Source organism: Triticum dicoccoides, chromosome 7A (assembly GCF_002162155.2).
Source record: "Triticum dicoccoides isolate Atlit2015 ecotype Zavitan chromosome 7A, WEW_v2.0, whole genome shotgun sequence".
Classification (NCBI taxonomy): domain Eukaryota; kingdom Viridiplantae; phylum Streptophyta; class Magnoliopsida; order Poales; family Poaceae; genus Triticum; species Triticum dicoccoides.
In genome coordinates this window covers 375656842-375675869 of record NC_041392.1, presented here as the reverse complement: position 1 = coordinate 375675869, position 19028 = coordinate 375656842, and the positions used below count along the sequence as shown (strand labels likewise).

The 19028-nt window shown below is 49.5% G+C and overlaps 1 protein-coding gene across 2 annotated transcripts; it reads left to right on the top strand.

The window, feature by feature from the left end:
• Positions 1-5207: 5207 nt before the first annotated feature.
• Positions 5208-13650, top strand: LOC119329258. 2 transcript variants are annotated; one of them, XM_037602273.1, is made up of 3 exons: positions 5208-5381; positions 12310-12346; positions 13085-13650. In XM_037602273.1, exon 3 carries the CDS (start codon positions 13111-13113, stop codon positions 13402-13404), a length of 294 nt encoding a protein of 97 aa, XP_037458170.1. In that variant the 5' UTR covers positions 5208-5381; positions 12310-12346; positions 13085-13110; the 3' UTR covers positions 13405-13650. The 2 variants fall into 2 exon arrangements, with proteins under 2 accessions (XP_037458170.1, XP_037458169.1); XM_037602272.1 differs by lacking the exon at positions 12310-12346 and having other exon boundaries at positions 5212-5381.
• Positions 13651-19028: the final 5378 nt, after the last annotated feature.

Genomic DNA, 19028 nt, shown 5'->3' with positions numbered 1-19028 from the left:
TGAGCTAATCCTTTGCTGACCCTAGAAAGTTGGACGAGGTGGAGTATATATAGTCTAGGGGAGAAGGGGTACACGGGCCTCGGCCCTTCACTGTGTGCAGACAGGGGAGGCCGGACGTCCGGGCGTCGGGCCGGATGTCCGGGCCGGAGCGGCTGGTTTGTTGCTCTCGGGTTCGGAGGGGTCCGGATTTCCGGGCTGGGGGCCGGATATCCGGGCGCTCGGGAAGGGCCGAACGTCCGGGCTGGCGGGGCATGTAGGGGCTCGGCGGCTGGAATGCTACTGTAGTTGGAGTCTTCAGCGGCCGGACGTCCGGGCTCGGGGCCGGATGTCCGGGCCCTGGAGATGCCTTCTTCTCCTTCCGGCGTTCCTCTTCATCCGTGGACTTGGTGGCTTGTCTGTCTTCACGTGCATCTTCGGGAGGGTCCTCTTGGTACCTAATCATGCACAACATCTCAGACTTAGGTAGTAGCCATGTCTCGAGAGGATCATATGTAATATCACTAAGGAGAGAAGTCACCTCGTTCTCAAGAGCTCTAGCTCTAGCTCGTGTCATGGGTCCTCTTAGCTCTTGTTGAGGCGTAGGTGCGTCCATGGGGATGATCGTGGGATGCCCCGCATCAAGAAGGGCGGTTTTTCCACTCCCAGTGCATGCAGTCTATGCTTTCAAGCATCTCTGGGAAGTCCCTGCTGGCATTCATCGCCAACAAGCGGGCTGTATCTTGAGGAGTCGGCTCTCTCAAGTACTCAGGGCCAAACACAACAATCACAACCTTGCAGGACTTGTACATGGAGTCTAGGCATGTAGACTCGCACATACATACGTACTCGTCAATGATATCACCGGGCACTTTGTATGCAAGCATCCGGACAGCTGAGTGCATTTCTGATAAGAGAAGCCAATCTTTCCAAGGGCATCCTCTTTGCACTCAAAATAGTCATTGTATCCGACCACCCCCTCTCTAATACAGTTGAAAAGATGCCTACTCATATGGAAATGGCGCCGGAATTTCTAATGTTTGAACAACGGGTTCGTTGTGTCAAAGTAGTCCTTCCAAAGAAGGAAATGTCCACTCTCTCGGTTGCGATTCAACGTCGGAAGGTGCCCCAGAATAGAGCCACGGAACAACGGCTGTTGACTATTAAGGTGGTGATGGACCAACACGGCAGTCAAGATCTCTTCCTCATCATCGGACAAGGAATCGTCGGAGTCGCAAAGAAAATTATGGAAAAAGAACTCATCGGCGGAGTCCATTTTGTAACTTGGCAAACTGTCGAATAGCTTGTGGGCGTCGACAAAGGAGCCGGCCGACGAAGGGAGGCATGCCGCCCTTGGACTAGCTGGCTACCATGGCAGCGTCCGATGAGCGTGCCAGTGTCAGGACGAAGGAGCTGGCGGGGCGGCGAGGCGGCTTCCTGGTCATGGTTGTGTCGAGGAGGTGAGGTGGGAAGCTCTCAGAGCCCCGACGGTGAGACGACGGTGGTGGCGATGTGGGAGGTGGCGGCGTTGGAGGGGGATGGGGGGTGTTACGGCACTGTCCGCTGGCAAAGGCACCGGAAAATGGGCGGCGGCGGCGGCGATGAAGGAGGTAGGCGAGGGTTTGTTGTTGGAATGGGAGACGATGACCAATATGCCACCGACTAGCGGGCCAGGGGAGGAGTAGGCGGGAGTCACACACGTCTGTTTTGTGTCTGCGGCGACGCAAATAAGGCTCAAAATTGGGCCGAAAATAGGTCGGCAGACGGACGAAAAGCGAACGCGCGTTCGTTTGGGTCGGCGCGTTGGGCCGACTTTTCTGTCCGCGCGCGGACGATGGTTCGCCACCGCTTTGGAGTTGCTCTTACTAGATCGTCGAAGGCGCGCGTTGCCGCGCCCATCTATTTTTGCAATATAATATCCTTTCCATATTTTTTACATAGATAAAGTGTCAAAAAATGGATGCAAATTTTTGTGTGAAAATTATAGATGGTGAAAATAGTTGAAAAGTATTGCACTACTCGACCATACTACCCTAAATTCTAAACTCCAAATCCAACGGATGAATCAGTGAAGCCATATCTATTGTACATCAATAGGATAGTATACGGTGCATAGGCAGCATATCAACACTACGTAACTAAGGAATAATAAGTTGTAGGAATCACCTAATTATTTGGCATTGTCTACTGCTCTGAAAGAGCCACAAGAAAGACCTTGCTTTCTACACGTCCACTTGTTCAATAAAATGAGAGGAATTTGTATAGATTCTTTTAAGGATGAGACATCATAGATAAGATGTTATACCCAATACCAAGCTAATGATTCTATTTGCGAAACAACATTAAATAAGCTCAAAAGAGAAACCTTAGTACACTTTAGAAGGTGTAAAGTGTAGCACTGCTCAAAATATTAGACTGGAGACTTCTATCATAAAATCCCGATTTTACAACAAAGATCAAATGTGCGAATTTAAATAAAAACATGTTGTGGAAAATAAAAACTACTTTGTTTATTGGTACCTAATTACAGATGTGGACTAATATGATGGGCAAGACCTCCAAGGGAAGACAAACAAACACATCCAAGTAGTAATAACATATTTTGATAATACTGAGCCTTGTATTGACTGCTGGAGAACATGACTCATTCCATGGTTCAGTGCATATATCAATAATTGTCTTCTTCTCATTTCAAAAAGTAACATCCAGAAGCCCCCCCAACTACATTTGAAAAAGGTCCATCTTTCCTAATATGATGAAGTCAATATTTATCAAAGCTAAAGGTGTCACGAAATGAAGGCTTGAAATTTTGAACGGTATGGGCATCTAGACACTAAAGATTGAAGCATGTACACAGAAATGGTATCCAATCCAACCTTAACACATTAATAAGAAGGCACATGCGATATACACCGTAGCAGAAGGGCTGGTCATTTTAAGAAATTACACACGAGGAGGATATTGTTTTAGCATGTAACATTCCAAGTAACTTAAGAATAGACATATCCATGTGTTCAGATCAAATTGTATGGAGAACTGCTCCCAACAAATCAAGAAGATGGGCATATGTGCATATATATGAAAAAGGTCCGTGATAAGAGAGCATACATGAGCAAGTAAAAACAACATTGGCAGGCCGCTCCATGTTAGATGTTTTGATGAGGGCTCGATGACCTTGAGTCTTCAAAACCTATAGGAGAAGAACATCTATAACCATCAGTGACAAAATCACCCAACTGTCAATGTAAAAAATTGGTAAACTCGTGCAACAATGGAGAAATTTCTCACCATAAATACACCAGTCTATTTTCTACAGGACACAACGGGATTGATCCTCCACGTGGAGACCGATGCATGTTAATATCTCACATCTTCCCCCTTCCCATCCCATGCTTCAAAAATTACAACATCATCTCATCACATCACCTTATTCCAAGCAATTGAAACAACCACAAATAGTATCAAAAACATTGGGAGAAACCTCATCACCTAACTGGCTGTGTGCGGGATGGGGATTAGAGGCAATAGGAATTTCTGCTCATGGAGTATAAAGGTGTCCATATAGGTGATGTGCAAGGGAACGAGGGGAGGAAAAAAGGCTTGAGAGTGGAGAAACTCACATTGCCATTATCTCTTAAAACTCGAAACTCGGAGGCTTTTGGAAAGGGACTCCAGTTAAATGCCTGGCACTGGAATGAGCTAAAAACAGGGAATTAGCCAATCACAAACACACGGTAACACACATCAGAACACACGGGATTAAGATAATAGCTGCATAGCATGATGACTTAACTTTCTCCTTAAAAATTCAAAAATGTTACTACTTCTAAATTAATAGGAAGAATTTGCATATCTTATAGTGCAACTTGGTAAGCCAAAATGGATCATATACTGCAGAGCTATAATGTTGACAGATTCAGTTTTGAGACATAATATATTCCAGTGAAAATAATTGAAACAATTCAATGAAAATCAGTATCTAAAGTTCTAACAAAGACATGTCTACAACAAAAGAAGACATGATGAATGTTGTAATTCTAATGTAGCAATAAATCAAACTGAAATTCCAATGTTCAGAAGCTTTGCATAACAATCAAATCTACCGTTTACATTGAATTGTATTTTATGTTGAATTGTTTCCTATTGCGATGACACAAACAGAGATAAAAATCAACATCCAGCACACAATCCAGGAAATTTTGCTCAAAGTTTCTGAAATATCATATCAAATTGGATTTCAATCAAGAAAAAATGCTCATAGATGGAACATGGAACCATGCAATATTTGCTAGGCATGGAATAAACACAAACAACGCCCTTGCCGCTGACCTCGAGATAGTGGTGGAAGAAGTGCCCCTGTCCATCCCGGCGACTGAGACCTAGCCTCGAGTCAGAGGGCGGCATGCTGGAAGCAGTGGTTGCCGCTGTTGCAGCCGGCGGCGAGACATTGGTCACATGGGAGAGGTGGTCGTCGTAGCCCTCGACAGGTCAGGTCACCGTCTCCCATCGCAGATCAGGCCCGTGCCTCTCGGCCCCAAGCAGGTCATGTCGCTGCCTCCCATGGCAGATCAGGTCACCGCCGCCGCTGCCTGGCCCCTAGTAGATCGATGGAGAGGAGGAGCCGGCGAAGCAAATCGATGGAGAGAAGGAGCCGGCAGCGCGAATCAGTGGAAAGGAGCGTGCAGGCGATGGTGCAGTTGAGGCCAGCGACGCGGTGACCGTGGAGGGTGGAGGTCCGTGCCCCATCCGACCGCGCCGCTAGGGTCCGTGCCCCATCCGGCCGCGCCGCTCGCGTCGGCCCGCAGCCGCCAATGCAATCCGAGGCCATCTCAGGCGGCACAGTCGGAACAGAGCAGGTCGCGAACATGGTTTAGGGTTCGTATGTGGCGTTTCACCATGTGCGCTCGTAGAAAAGGCCCAGTAGGCCCAATTGAACACGAGACACCCAAAAAAGGCACTGGAGCAGCGGTCCGAAATGCCCAGCGCAGCCTGACGCACGAGTTAGCGCCTGCGTACGAGATTTAGATGGGACTAACAACGAATCCGACGGTCAAAATTTAAAAATAACAATCTAACGGCTAGAAATGCTAATGGCCTGAGAGGGTTGGAAGGGTGCTCGGTTTTAATATATCTAAATATTCCTATAAATAACAACCCCTCCCCCTCAAAAAAAAAAAAACAACCCCTCCAATATCGCAAAAGGTCCACCGAAGGATACCCGATAAATTTCTGCTCCTTTATCTTTCCCTTCTCTCTCCTTCACACAAACCGCGTCTCCGCTTCTCGAGCCCTTCCCACAAACCGCGTCTCCGCTTCTCGATCCGCGTCTTCGGAGAAGAGAGAGAGAGAGAGAGAGAGAGAGGCAGGGCAGCCAGAGGACGCACGCCTGCCCGGATCATAACCAAGTAAGTACTGTTTTATGCATCCCCCACCCCCTTCCCTCGGATCTGAGCTGCGCGCTTCCCCCGCATTTTTTCTTTCTCTCGTTCTTCATGCTCGATGTGCCTTGTGCTTTGGCTGTGGTAGACGAGATCTGTGTATTGCGGAATCATTTGATCATGTCTTGTACGATTGCAATCGGAGCAAACCTGGTTTGGATCGCCGTTTGGTGTGTACCGTCCACGTTCGAATTTACTCCTATTTACGTTTTGGATTCACCAGCTATCCTGGAAGATTATGGTTAAGAAAGATCTGCAAATCATGAGCCACAGAATAAAGGATATACACAGCACAGTTTTGCACAGGTGGATAGAAAGCCACCTTTCAGTTTAGCTGATTTTGCACTTGGGGAGTATGTTGCCAAAAACAGGAATTGGCTGAGTTTGGCCCTTTCCTTCCTTTAGTCGTGTTATTAGTTTCTTGTAATTTGGCTTGTTCATATTCTTAAAATTTTGATAAATGAAAATTACCATAGAACAATTGTTCTACGTTCAGTGCTTCAATTTTTTTTTTATCAAGGAAGACCAGAAATGTGCTATAGGTGTTTGAGTTTCCAAATTTCAGTGTTTTGCTTTTTGATTGGTAGCTATAGATGAAAGAAGGGTCTACAAGAATTAGATGACAAATAGCCTGGAAGCTGGCCTGCGTATTAGGTCTGAGAAGACGAAAGAATTCGTTTGGTAGTAACTGATTGTATCTACCCGTGTTCATTCCAGTTTTGTGCTTAATGCTTCGGTGCCTGTGGTTTTGGACTGCAAGTCCACAATACAAGTCAACTTGTAAATCATGGCAGACTGTAATAATTACTCAATGTTCTTATTTTTGGACTCGTAGGTTTTCTTCAAGTAACCACATATAATTCATTAGACAAACATATTACAGGGATTACACACGTGATCACCACACAAAACAAACATAGGTGTCTTGCAATTTTGCACCAAAGACTCCGCAGCAAGTAGAACTATAATTTCACCCGTGGAGAATCCTGTGCCATGCTGAATCATCGTCCAGCATCGTCCTCAGCCGCCACCGAGGCAACATCGGAGAAAGAGGGAAACTGCCACTATACCTAGATCTGAGGGAGCACCTTCGCATACAAGGATGCCTTTTGAGCCGATCAACCAGGCCACCACAAGCGACGAGACCGAGGCTTTGTGGCCCGTCGGCCAGGGTTCTTCCCCATGTCCACCAAATCCTGGCCCTGTCAACTTCTTCTGATGCTGTTAAAGAAAAGGAACGCCGTCGCCTGCCACCACCCATGTACCCTGCAAGACAATAAACAAAACTGTACCGGTCACAAAATCCCATCGGATCTGGAGGCTGGCAAGAAGACCAAGCCACCTGCTGCCTTGCGCAGCCGATTAGAGCACCACCGATACGAGGGAAGAGCAGAGGCAGATTATTCCAACGCGGTGTCGTACCCACCATTGATGCAGCGCCTCTCGAAGCAAACTAAGCTTATCCTATGTCACCATCGGACAGAAACCGACGAGGTCCCCGCCCACTCCTGCTGGACAAGGCCCTGCAGCAACACTGATGGCGAGAGGAGGCAACAAAATAACCTCCCAGTCGCTGCTCCAGAGAGGTTCCTCGAATGTACGGAGCGGTTTCAAGTGCTCATATCATGGATGGTGCATCACTTTCCCTCTTCACTTGCCTGCTTTTTTGAATAAGATGGACATGGAGATACTCTAGTTTTGTTGTGTATGCTTTTCAGTTTTACAACCAGGTGGACACCAATCTTAGGTTGTATTTGTTTGGTCTGCAACTTATGCGGCTGCAGCTGAAACGGCTCCGGCTGGAAGGTGCAGCTGTAGCTGCTAGCTCCAGCTGCAATTGTTTAGTAGTGGTACTGAGCTGCAGCTGGTGCTGAAACATGCTGAATTGACTAGAATGCCCTCTGTTGTTCTGTAGATTAGGTTCAAGTGCTGATTATCCTCAACAGTAAATGACCCGATTAAGAGCTGTTTTAGTCTCATATGTCCAATTTTCACATGTTTGAACTGAAATTACAGTATTACACTAGTTTCAATGAATTTGACATACTAGACATATGACAATAATTTTAAACCCATCATAACATATGTTACTAATTACTATATATTACATGAAACCGTCCTTTGGTTGAAAAATACACGGTTTTGGTGAACTGCAACCTACTCTCTCGCTGTCACCGCCATCATAGAATCAGCAATCATGTTACGAGTTGTGTCCATGGTTGTATTTCCACCTCGTGCATAGTTCCTCCAATTGTGTTGAGCACATTCCCTGGAGGATAGTAGTTATCATCATCATCACATGTAACAAAGTGGTAATCATACAAATCACTGTCTCTTATGAAAATTCTGCAATGTCATACAGACAATGATAATCCTCGCTTGCTTCCTAGGTGGGTAGCTAGGCAAGTGTTTTAGAATGCGTTGTTTCAACACAGCAAAGGATCGTTCTATGACATTTCTAAGTGATGAGTGGAGATAATTGAATATTTCTTCTCAGCCACTTGCAGCATGGCCAATATGAAACTCAGATACATGGTATTCTGTTCCTCTGAGTGGTGTTAGATAACCAACCTGATTGGGGTACCCAGAATCAGCGAGGTAGTATTTTCCTACACAATGAAGATTAATGTCAAACAGGACACACAATGCATTGTCAAGTTGAGTTGTGTGATTGTTTGAAGGAAATACCTGCTGGAGGATGAGGGAACCTTTCTTTGTGCTTGTCAAATGTCTACTTGAATACCCGTGTGTCATGTGCCGAACCAGGCCATCCAGCCACTGCAGAAATGTATCTCATGTTGAAGTCACATACTCCCTCCGATCGGCTGCGTCAATTAATTCGGATTGAGGGAGTACAACCATCACATTTTGTGATGAATAACCATGTCGACCAAAATGGTTGATCATGTTTTTAGCTGGCACAGTGACAGGGATGTGCGTTCCATTGATGACACCAATGCAACCATTGAAGTGAGGAAAGAACTTATGGTCTTGAAGTCTCTCCTGCACATTTCTGATTTGGGGATCAATGGGTCTAATGATGTCCGCAGCAAATAAAACCAAACACTTAAACACATGGTTGAATTTTCTGTGAACTGTTTCAGTGAACCTCTTGAATCGGTTCTGGACTTCACTCACTGACTGTGGGCTGTCAACAGTCCACAAGAATATCCCTAGAGCCTCCTCAGAACACATGTTGCATGCTGCTCGTAACCCATAGTCACGTACCAGAGTCTCATGTAATAAGTCAAAAGAAGGTCTGTGCATACGAAACATCTTGTAGCAATCTCTGGAGGACCCCAAGCAATCATAGACCACTCTTGTCTAGTGCATCTTACCTCTGTCCTTTCTTTCTTCATTAGATACTTCTCATTGTGTGTGGTAACAACAAAAGCAACATACATATATCGATGAAGTCTCTTCTTCCTAAGCTTCATCTTCTTTATGTCAGATTCAACCTCACTTTAACTTGCACTCTCACTTGAACAATGGTACCATCATTGATAGGTGTTGTACTCATCTATGCACATACAAATAAAAAAAATCAGTACCACATACCATAATTCAATCCATACGTAACATGACATTGTTGAACAAAGTGCTCAATTAAGCAAGCAAATACATAGTTCAACAATTGTTCAATTAAGCAAGCAAAAGGTACATAGTTCAACAAGTTCTCAATTGTTCGAAACTAAGCAGGGAAATGCATAGATACATGACAGTCAACAGGATGCACTACTTCCTTTCATCAAACTGTCTCTTGAGTCGGTCTCCCTTCATTTGTCTTCATTGCATAAAAGAAGCTATGGTTTGATGGTTTAGCAAACAACTTGTAGCCATGTTATACTCATCACTAGTCCTGGATGCCTCACACTTGGCAACCTCTTCCATAATGGCAAAGAATATCATCATCGTTGGCTGTCTTACTAGTTTGCCCCGCACAGTCTTCCTGTATGACATGGTCAACAAACCTCCTTAAGTCTTTTGGCACATTATTTTTCTTGAACTTAGATGGACTACAAGGAATTGCATTTGTTGGACGCTTCGATTTGGTTGTTCTGGGCTTGGGTGTACTGGGGACTAGGAGCAGTAGTATCATTCTCTTCTTTGTACAAGTCACGCACATCTTCCTGCGTTTGAGTTTGTGCCACCTTTGCATCATCCACTCCTGGCATGACAGATGACTGTCCATCAATATTCGCCTTGTCAAACATGATCGCAAGCTCCGTCAAGCTGTGTGGAGGTCCTTTGCGGAAAGCTTTAATTGGCTTGTAAATCTGCACATAAAAAAAATTAACACTTGTTAGTAGCATTATACAGCATGGCATTTCTAAAACTGATATTCATGTACGAAATAAACTAACCGCGACCAATGCTTCCCATTGAGCATCGTGTGCCGTAATAGTTTGCTTCACATCATCTTATCCAAGTCTAGTTGCTTTGTTTTTGCAAATATCCATGCTGAATATATAGCCTTCATATCATCCCAACAATTTCTGAACTGTTTTCTTATATAGGTTCTTTGGGTCCGTGCTTTGAACTCTGCCTTGCCCTGATAGCCAGCGGCAGTTAAGGACCTGGTTGGCCTATGCCCAAGCTGTATTTGCTTAGTGGCAAACTCACAAAAAATTATGTTGGCCTCTCGATCCCACTGAGCTTTCACTTTGGGCTCTTCCATCTATATAGCCATTATCATTTTGCCAATTTATATAAACAAATGACAATTGAGTAGCACTCACTTGTATCATAACAGCAGTAGCACTCATTAGTACCAGTGTCATTTTGCAAATGTTGCAGTCACTAGACCAGTACAATTTGCAATTCTAGAGCAATTCACTAGTACCAATGTCGATTAGCAAATCTAATGAAATGTTAGCACTAGTACTAGATGAAACATGAACGAAGTTATGTCCAATCAACCGGCTGAGCACATTGCCTCAGGAAGATCATGCACACAGGTAACACACGAAGAGCACGCGCACGCCTCTGCGAGGGGGGAGGGAGCAGAGAGAGCTCTGAGGGAGAGAGGCGCAGGAGGTTACCATGGCATCGGACGGTGATCCAAGTGGCCAGTGGCCGGGGTTGGGGCGGGTGGAGGCGGTACTGTGAGGAGTGGCCGGTGGCAGAGGCAGTGGACGGGGCGGTGGCGGCGTCTCTGATTTGCTGGCCGGTTGATGAGGTTGAGCCGGGTGGCGGCGCAGATTGGGAAAGACCAACCTAGCAGTGGGGTTGGAGCTAGCTGCGGCGGTGCAGATTGGGAAAGACCAACCTAGCGGTGGGGTTGGAGCTAGCTGCGGCTGAAAGAAGCCCGAAATATGGGCCGAGGCTTTTGGACGTTTTTTCAGGAGGGCTTCGACTTTCGGCTGCATGGAGCCAGCCTAAAAATGGCCCGTTGTTTGGGCTACAGCTTTTAGGGGTTGTTTGGATACGGGATTTATGCCAAACCTGTTTCCACTATTCGCGTTCAGGATTCTAACCGCCTAAAACTATGTTTGGTTGATCCAACAAATCTCAGGATAAGGAAAACTTGGTTTCCCATAAACCAGGAAAACGAGTATTTGGAAAAACGACTAATACTCGTTTTTCTACAAACCAGTTTAGCTTATCGTTCGTTTCAATCAGACTCTAGCTTCCATGAGACATGCGCCGGTGGGTAGCGTTCAAGTACGTCTACTAGGGCAAGGTTAGCCCCGTTCCAGGTGCCCTGACTGCTCCTCAGCGAGGACGACGGCCGCGCTTCTCCTGTGACCGTGGGCGTGCTCGGCGCCGCTGCGGTCATCGTGTGTGTGACGAGACGAGATGTACATGGCTTTGCTGGAAACGACGGCGTGCAACGTCCAGTACAACAAGGTCGCATTCCGATTCCAGGTGCTGGTGTGAGTGCCCCGGCTGCTGCTCGCTCGACCGTCATCCGTCAACGAGGTGCGCAAATCCAGCAAGTTGGTGCCGCCGGCGAGCCCACCATTCTTACCGTCAGTGAAGCAGCAGGTGGGGCAAGCGACGGCCTGGGACCTCCTCAAGGAGCGGCTACTCGAGCAGTCCAGCTCTGTCCCGTGCCCACGCCGTTCAGCCTCGAGAACACCACCTCGCGCGCTCTTTTGTGTCGCGTAGATCAGCTGAAGACGAGGCCGACAGAGAGCAGCACGGTGGGGTTGATGGCGGTGGTGACGCCGCCGAAGACCAGCTTGTCGCCACCGGCGTCCCGGCCTGGTCAGACGCAAGGAACAGTGCAGCCTCCGTCACGTCGACCGCGCGGCGCGCGCAGCACCTTCCCACGCAGCACGTTGTGCGTCTCTGTCATGGCCTCCGTCTCCTCGGCGCTCACGGCCACCACAACGCAGCTCAATGACGTAGCGCCTGAGTTCTCCGGCGGTCGCATGCACCAGGCCCAGCATCGGCCAGCAATTTGATGGACATGACGTGATCAAGCACGCCCAACTCCATGTTCGTGATAGGCATGTCGAGAGCTGCGGAATGTGCCGTGGTCGACGTGCTGGGCATGGTGCCTCCCATGTGAACAGCTTGGAATCTTTCTCAAGGTTGAGGATGACCCAAAAGAGACAGCCCAAACAAAGTATTCTATAAACTAGTTTTAATAAAACAACAACTTAAAACTGGTTTTCCTAAAAATACTCCTAAAACTGATTTAGCTAAAACTGGTTCCAAATACTAGTTATCCAAACAACCACTTAGGGAACAGAGCCACTGAAAAAGCCCGAAACAAGCACACCCTTAATGAACCAAAATACATCACACTTGATGCATGTTGCTGGAGATTGCCTAATGTATACTTATACATGCTTTTGGTGCTGCATTTTGTGATCAACTGATGTAAACTGTAAACACTCAGTCAGTAACTTGTATTTCAATGTATGTAACATAGATATTTCTACAGGTTTTAATTTTATCCAGGAATTTACAGAACAGTAATGGTATGTCCTTGTCCTTCAGTATGTATTTACCAAGGAACATGTTGTGGTACACTAGGTGACAATTATTCAAGAAAATTTCTGGCAGTTACGAGCGGAATTGTGAAAGAACAGGCATCTTGGACATCAAGTCTTATTTTGTTACAAACTAATGTTTTTTCTTTACACTTGTTTTGAGTAACCCTACTCATTGTTCTGCTTTCTTTCTTGTTATATATTTGTTTTTATTCTTCCTTTCACCGAGAACATCTGTTTTCTTGAAGTTGCTTGGAATACTAGGTTTTCATAAAGTTGTCTCACTCGCAAAACATATGAATGTATCATAATAAATCATGAAATGTGAAGTACGGAATATACAAGGTAGAATGCTTATGAAGAGTTAAGCATGTGAGTGAATATTTTAGTATGATAAACTGCTATTTGCTGCTGCTTTGGATTTTCTTTTCTAGACCTGTGTGTGATTATTGCCGGTCAAAGGTCTATTGCAGATAAAATAAGAATTTCTCTGTTTATATTCTGAAAATGTCAGTTTGATTCTTGTTGAGTTACATAATAGTTTCACATCATTAAGGTATGTATTGTGAGGGATTTAAACATTTAAACTTTTTGTTTCATCCCAGGGTCACCTGTTTTGAATTATGTACCCCCTCCGTCCCAAAACAATCATTGTTTTTGCTTATGAACATTTAAAGTAGCTTGAAATATGTATCTCTTGTTAAACTTATTCTTTGTTTTGCGCAGGATTCAAATTTGCCCGCTCGTCAATCATGGTTCTTGATTCATTATCATCGCCTCACAGGAGGTCGCAAAACACATTCTTTCTGTCATCTCCTAAGAAGCCTCAATCATCTCGTGATGATGTTGGTAGTTGGTCTGCCCTGGTTGAGCGGCATCGCTTTCTCTTGACAACGCTAGTGGTGCTTGCCTTCCTGTGCACCATATATCTTTACTTCGCGGTGACCTTGGGGGCACCACAAGCTTGCTCAGGGTTGACGGGCGATGAAATGACCGTATGTCAGGAAAAATCAGCCCTGCAACATGGAAAGTTGAAATATGGCTAACTCCGCTTGACAGTTTACAATGTGCTTGTAGTCCAAATTCGTATATTCTTTAGTGGTGGATGCTGAAAGGGCTTGTATTGATGCCGATGTACATTTTAATGGAGTGATAGAGGGGATTGTTTGTGCTCTGAAACCGTATAACTGAATAGGTCCCATTTTATTATTGTCATGGTGTACTAAAAATATCATGACGCTAATTCAACCTGGATATATATATAGAGCATGGATTTGCTATCCACATTAGCTAGGGTGGTTGTTATCGGAACCGTTCATGTGCTTTGAGATCTGCACCTTTAGGTGGATAAGGTTCTAAATTTCTGAATTGTTGAATTTTGGCATGACACAAGAGGTAAACTCGCATGCACCTTTATGTACGCATAGCCCCAAAACGGCAACCTAGTGTCTGACTTTTCAGGCCCTGTCAGAGCAAAATACGCAGGTACCTTTCTGGACCGGCAGGGATCCCCAGGGAGCTACTTCGGGCAATCTTCTGCCCTTGCGTGATGGGTGCTCATTTACTAAAAGTTCAGAACTGTGCTGGTCCGAGCGTATGAATCCTGCCATTTTTGTCTCGTGATGGTTCGGCACCGTTTTAATCAGTTGATGAACTCGGTTGTCCGGCCGAAAAGGCACAGAAGATGATTGCAGCCAAAAGTGTTTAAAGAGTAAATGCGGTTTCAGTCTGCTCGCCACTGCATACTCCGATCTTCGGAAAACGGCAGGTTCCACGTTTTTTGTTTGGTCTTAGCAGTAAGCATACCACGTATTCTTGTTGACCCGGCTACTCGTTTCTACACTACAGTGAGAAGTAATCAGATATCCGTATTAAGGACTTGGGCGTAGCCGCCCACTTGCAATCATCTTCTGTTCCAAAAGGGGCCAACAGGCTGTTCAGTGATGTGTTGCAACTATTCTTATTCTTTTAAATGGAGCGAAAGATTTGCCTCATATATTAAATAATGAGGGGAAACAGTTTGTTACAAAATACACCCAGATTACGACATGACAATTATTCTCGCAATAAGGATAAAATAAATCCTAACTACCTGAAGAGTCGACCACCGCAACCACTATCGCCAATCTAGCTACCCCCGCGCCGCACGCCCTCAGCACCCCTCCCCTCCCCGCGCCGCCGGCCGCTCCGGCCGCGGCGGCCACCTCCCTAGGGCCGCGAGCTGCCCAACCTAGCCCCTATGCGCCGCTGGTCAATCCGGCCGCGGCAGCCACCGCCCCCATCCCGTCCGCGGCTTCCAGCTGGAGGCATGGGTCGCCCCCGCTCCCGTAGATCTAGTGCTAGTGGTAGCCGGCGCGGATCCACACCTGCCTCACCTGCGTCCACCGGTCCATCCATGGTGCCGGACTCTCAGCTGCCCCACGACGTCAATGCGCGAGATCCCGAATCCCCGCCCTGGATCCTGCTCCGTGGAGAGTGCTCCATCGCCTCGGGCCTGCTCCGCCCGGCGGATCCTGCTGCGGATCACGTCTCTTTGCCTTTTTTCGGAGCGACCGCGTCTTCAATCCATAGTAGTTGCGCCTGCGGCCTCCGCCAGTTCACCATCCCCGGCGCCGGACCGTGGTTGGACTATTGTCTCGTCCCGGAAAGGCCGGCGCCCCAGCTCTGGCCCTGCGGGCAATAGGCCGCGCTCCTCTCCATCCCTCCCTGGCCGGCGTGGTGCTTTCAATGCGTCTGCTGGCCGGGCTGCCTTCTTAAGCCAGTTCAGGGGGAAGTGCTTCCGTTGCCTGAGCAAGAAACACCGTAGGAAGGATTGCCGGGACCCGATCTGCTGCATCATCTGCAACCTCTCCGGCCACTTTGGCCAGGAGTGTCCGCAGAACCCCAAGCGCAACCCCGCCGCGGCCTCTGCTCGGGTGCGGGTGCGGGACAGGCTTGGCTTCCCTGCTGCTGCGGTCGTACCTCCACCTCCAACCGTCGTCGCGCCCCTGTCACCTGCCATGGAGGGCACCCACGTCGCCGACCCTGCGCGCCGTCCGCGCCACAGCTGCAAGGTGGTCATGTCCATCCCCGCCCTAGAGCACGTCGTCTTCGTCCTCAAGCGCCAGGCCGTGCTCCTCACGGCGGCGGACGCCAGGCGCACCTCCTCTGCCATGGCGGTCGGCCAGGAGTTGGAGGCGCGAATGCGAATCCAGCCGCACCAGCTGCGGATCACCTGCCACGACCCGAAGGACTACCTCATCATCTTCGACCTGCCGGTCCACCCGGAGCAGGTGGCCAAGCTGGGCGCGCTGACGGTCGATGGCGCCAAATTCTTCATCAAGCGCTGGCATGAAGACGACCATGTCGTGATCCAGCCGTTCAACTATCACGTCCGAGTCGTCATCGAGAAAATGCCGCAGCACTTCTGGTCTGTGGAGGGGGCTGAGGAGGCGCTCGGCTGTCGCGTTGACCGCCTCGACAGCCGCACGTTCGAGCGCAGCCACACCAAGAGTTTCGCCTGCTGGGTCTGGGTATGGGACATCGGCCTCATCCCGACCAAGCACACCTTCTGGCTGATGCAGAGCGGGGCGGGCAGAGTGGAGGAGATGCTGGGCTTTTCGCCGCCCGGCCGCGTCGTCGCTGCGCCGCCGTCTGCAAGCCGCCACGACGTCCTCATCCACGTCGATCGCATCGAGGACTGGACCCCGTACGATCCGCGGTCGTCGCGCTCTGCTCAGAGCGGCCTGCCGTCCTCGGATTCGGATGACGATGACAGGCCGATGCCGCGCATCATCCCAGTGGCCTCCTGGAAGAAGGGCGTGGAGGATGGCCAGCGTGAGCCGCAGCATCGTCGTCAGCTCGCCACGCTGGTGGATGTGGGGTGCCGCGGCGGTGCTCGCGGAGGTGGCCGCAAGGACGACGAAGACGACGACCAGGGCGGGCGCAGGTCTTGGAAAGACACCCTCCTGGGTCGCAGCCGTGCGGGTAAGGAGAAGGTGGTGGATACGGAGGCCTCCTCGCGCCGCCGCAGCCGCTCCCCCCGCGCCTGCGCCGCTCAGAGAGCTCCAGGGGCCGCCGCAACGCTGGTCACCGCCATGCTGGGGGTGCAGGGCCAACCCTGCTCCAAGCCCCGCGGCCCCTGCCCCCAGGCACCTGTCGACGCGCCACCAGCCGCCGACCCGATTGCGGACTTCTTCGCCGGCGCCAAGACAACGCTGTCGTCGCCACCACCCTTCGACTGCGTGGCCGCTGAGCTGGAGGCTCACGTGGCAGCTGTCGTTTCTGAGCCATTGCTTTTCAACGGAGAAGTCAACAACGCTAATGCCGCGTCCACGGGCCTGCTGGACGCCTTCGGCCCAACTCTGGCGGGCCCCTCTGCTGCGGTAGGCCTCCTAAGCTGCAACGAGCCGGCCCGCCCCACGGTGGTGGAAATGCAGCTCGGCGCCATCACACGTCAGGTCTGCTGCCTGCAGCTTGACGCGGCTGCCGCATTTGCAGACGCAGCTGCTGCACCGCAGGGCCTCTTCCAAGGAACAAAGCCGCCGCTAGTGCCCACTGCGCCGGTGCGCCGTTCGTCAGCCCCCCCAAGACCAGGACTGTGCCGCCCCCCGTTCGTCACAGCGCCAGGCAGGCGGCCAACCTGCCCCCAGTGCCGGTGGCGCAGCGGGGAACCCTCAGGCTGGTGCAAGAGCTGGGCCTGCTGGGTTCCAAGGAGAAGATGACCGCCAAGGCTGCTGAGAAGCTTCTGCGCAAGTTCGACGAGCCGCTCTCCGACGAAGACATTGCCTGCATCGCCAAGCTCACCCGCCTCAACCACGAGGCGCTGCGTGTTGCTGCCGCCATGGCAGGACCTGATGGAGCTGCCGATGAGGCCGTAGTGTGATCATGTTAGTTTCTGCTTATGTTAGTAGCCTCCAATGGCACCCGGCCTTCCGCGGGGTTGAGTTAGGTCTTGTTTCTGTTCTTGTCAGGTTAGCAGGTAGGTTTAGCTGGTGCTGGCGCAATTTGGGGCCTATTGGAGGGCGCCAGCATCCCCTCGAACGTGGCTGTGTGTGGTTGTTTCCCTTCATGATCCTTTTCAATGGTAGTAGTAGTCGTTGGAGCATGTTTTGGTTTCCTTATGGATGACAATCACTGCCCAATTCTGAGCTGGAATGTGCGAGGATTGAACATGCCAGCTAAACGCGATGCTGTGTGCGAAACGGCGACAGCACATCGACCGGCAATCCTATGCCTCCAGGAAACCAAGATTGATGTTTGGTCGCCGGCCCTAGTCAAGGATGTAGGAGGAGCGAGGCCGGCTGACTGCATCGTCCTTCTGGCGATAGGCACCAGGGGAAGGATCGCAGTTCTTTGGGATAACCAGATCGTCTCGATCGTTTCCCATGCTGTAGGGGAATTTGCAATCACTGCAAAAGTCACCGTCCTGCGTTCGGCGACTACGTTCTGGCTAACCACAGTCTACGGGCCAGCGGATGAGGGTAGAAAAGACGATTTCCTACGTGAGCTAGCTAGATCAGCGCCACCCTCGTCTGAGCCGTGGCTACTTACAGGCGATTTCAACATAATCTATGAAGCTACGGACAAAAACAATTTCAACTTAAATAGGCGCATTATGGGTAGGTTTAGAGCTGCGATCGACTCGGCTTGCCTGCGGGAGATCAAGTGCAAAAATAGACGTTTCACGTGGAGTAATGAACGGCTAAACCCTACCTTGGTTAGCATAGATAAGTTTTTTTGCAATGTGAACTGGGAGCTGCTCTTCCCCGCTTATGGGCTGATGGCCTCTGCCACGGCATGCTCTGATCATTGCCCGCTGATCCTAGCACCGTGCGACGCCCCTAAGCGCCCTGCCCGCTTTCGCTTTGAGTCCTTCTGGCCAAAGTTCCCACATTTTCAGGCCACCGTCGAGCGGGCTTGGAACATGCCAGTTCAGCAGCGCTGTGCGTTCTCAAGGTTGCAAACCAAGCTGACCCGCACTGCTCGCGATCTCAAGATTTGGAGCAACTCTCTTTTCAGTGACGCAAAGCTGCAGTTCCACATTGCCAGTGAGGTCATCTTGCGGTTAGAAGTAGCTCAAGAAGCAAGAACTCTGTCGGCTGCAGAATTTACACTGCGCAGACTGCTCAAGATGAGATTGGTGGGGCTGGCGGCCATCGAGAGACCCAGGAAAAGGCAAGCCTCCCGGGTGCTCTGGCTGCGAGTGGGTGATGCCAGCACCAAGTTTTTTCATGCCAAGTTCAGTTCCAGGAGGCGCAAAAATTTCATTCACTCCATTCAGAACGACGACGGAATTGCAATAACACGTGCAGACAAGGCCCAAGCCATCCATGATCACTTTAGCAAAGTAATGGCAGCTAGCACGGGCCGGAGTGTCACGCTAAACTGGGAGGCGCTGCGGTTGTCAAGGGTTCAAGCTGCTGGGTTGGACAATCCATTCTCTAAAGACGAAGTCTGGGCAGCAATTTTGCAGTCACCGGTAGAAAAAGCGCCGGGGCCTGACGGCTTCATTGGCACTTTCTTCAGAGCCTGCTGGCCGATCATCAAGGATGACATCATGGCGGCATTCCACCGCTTCTACAGCCTCGCGGGGGGGGGGGGGAGTTTAGCTGCTGTAACGCCCCGAGACCGATGTGCCAGGTGTCCTCTAGTTATTCGTTGTTGTTGCTTTGTCATTGCTTGCGTGTCG

Excerpts from the sequence above, each read along its gene's own strand:
- LOC119329258 (XM_037602273.1), top strand. The coding sequence starts at position 13,111 with ATGGTTCTTGATTCATTATCATCGCCTCACAGGAGGTCGCAAAACACA.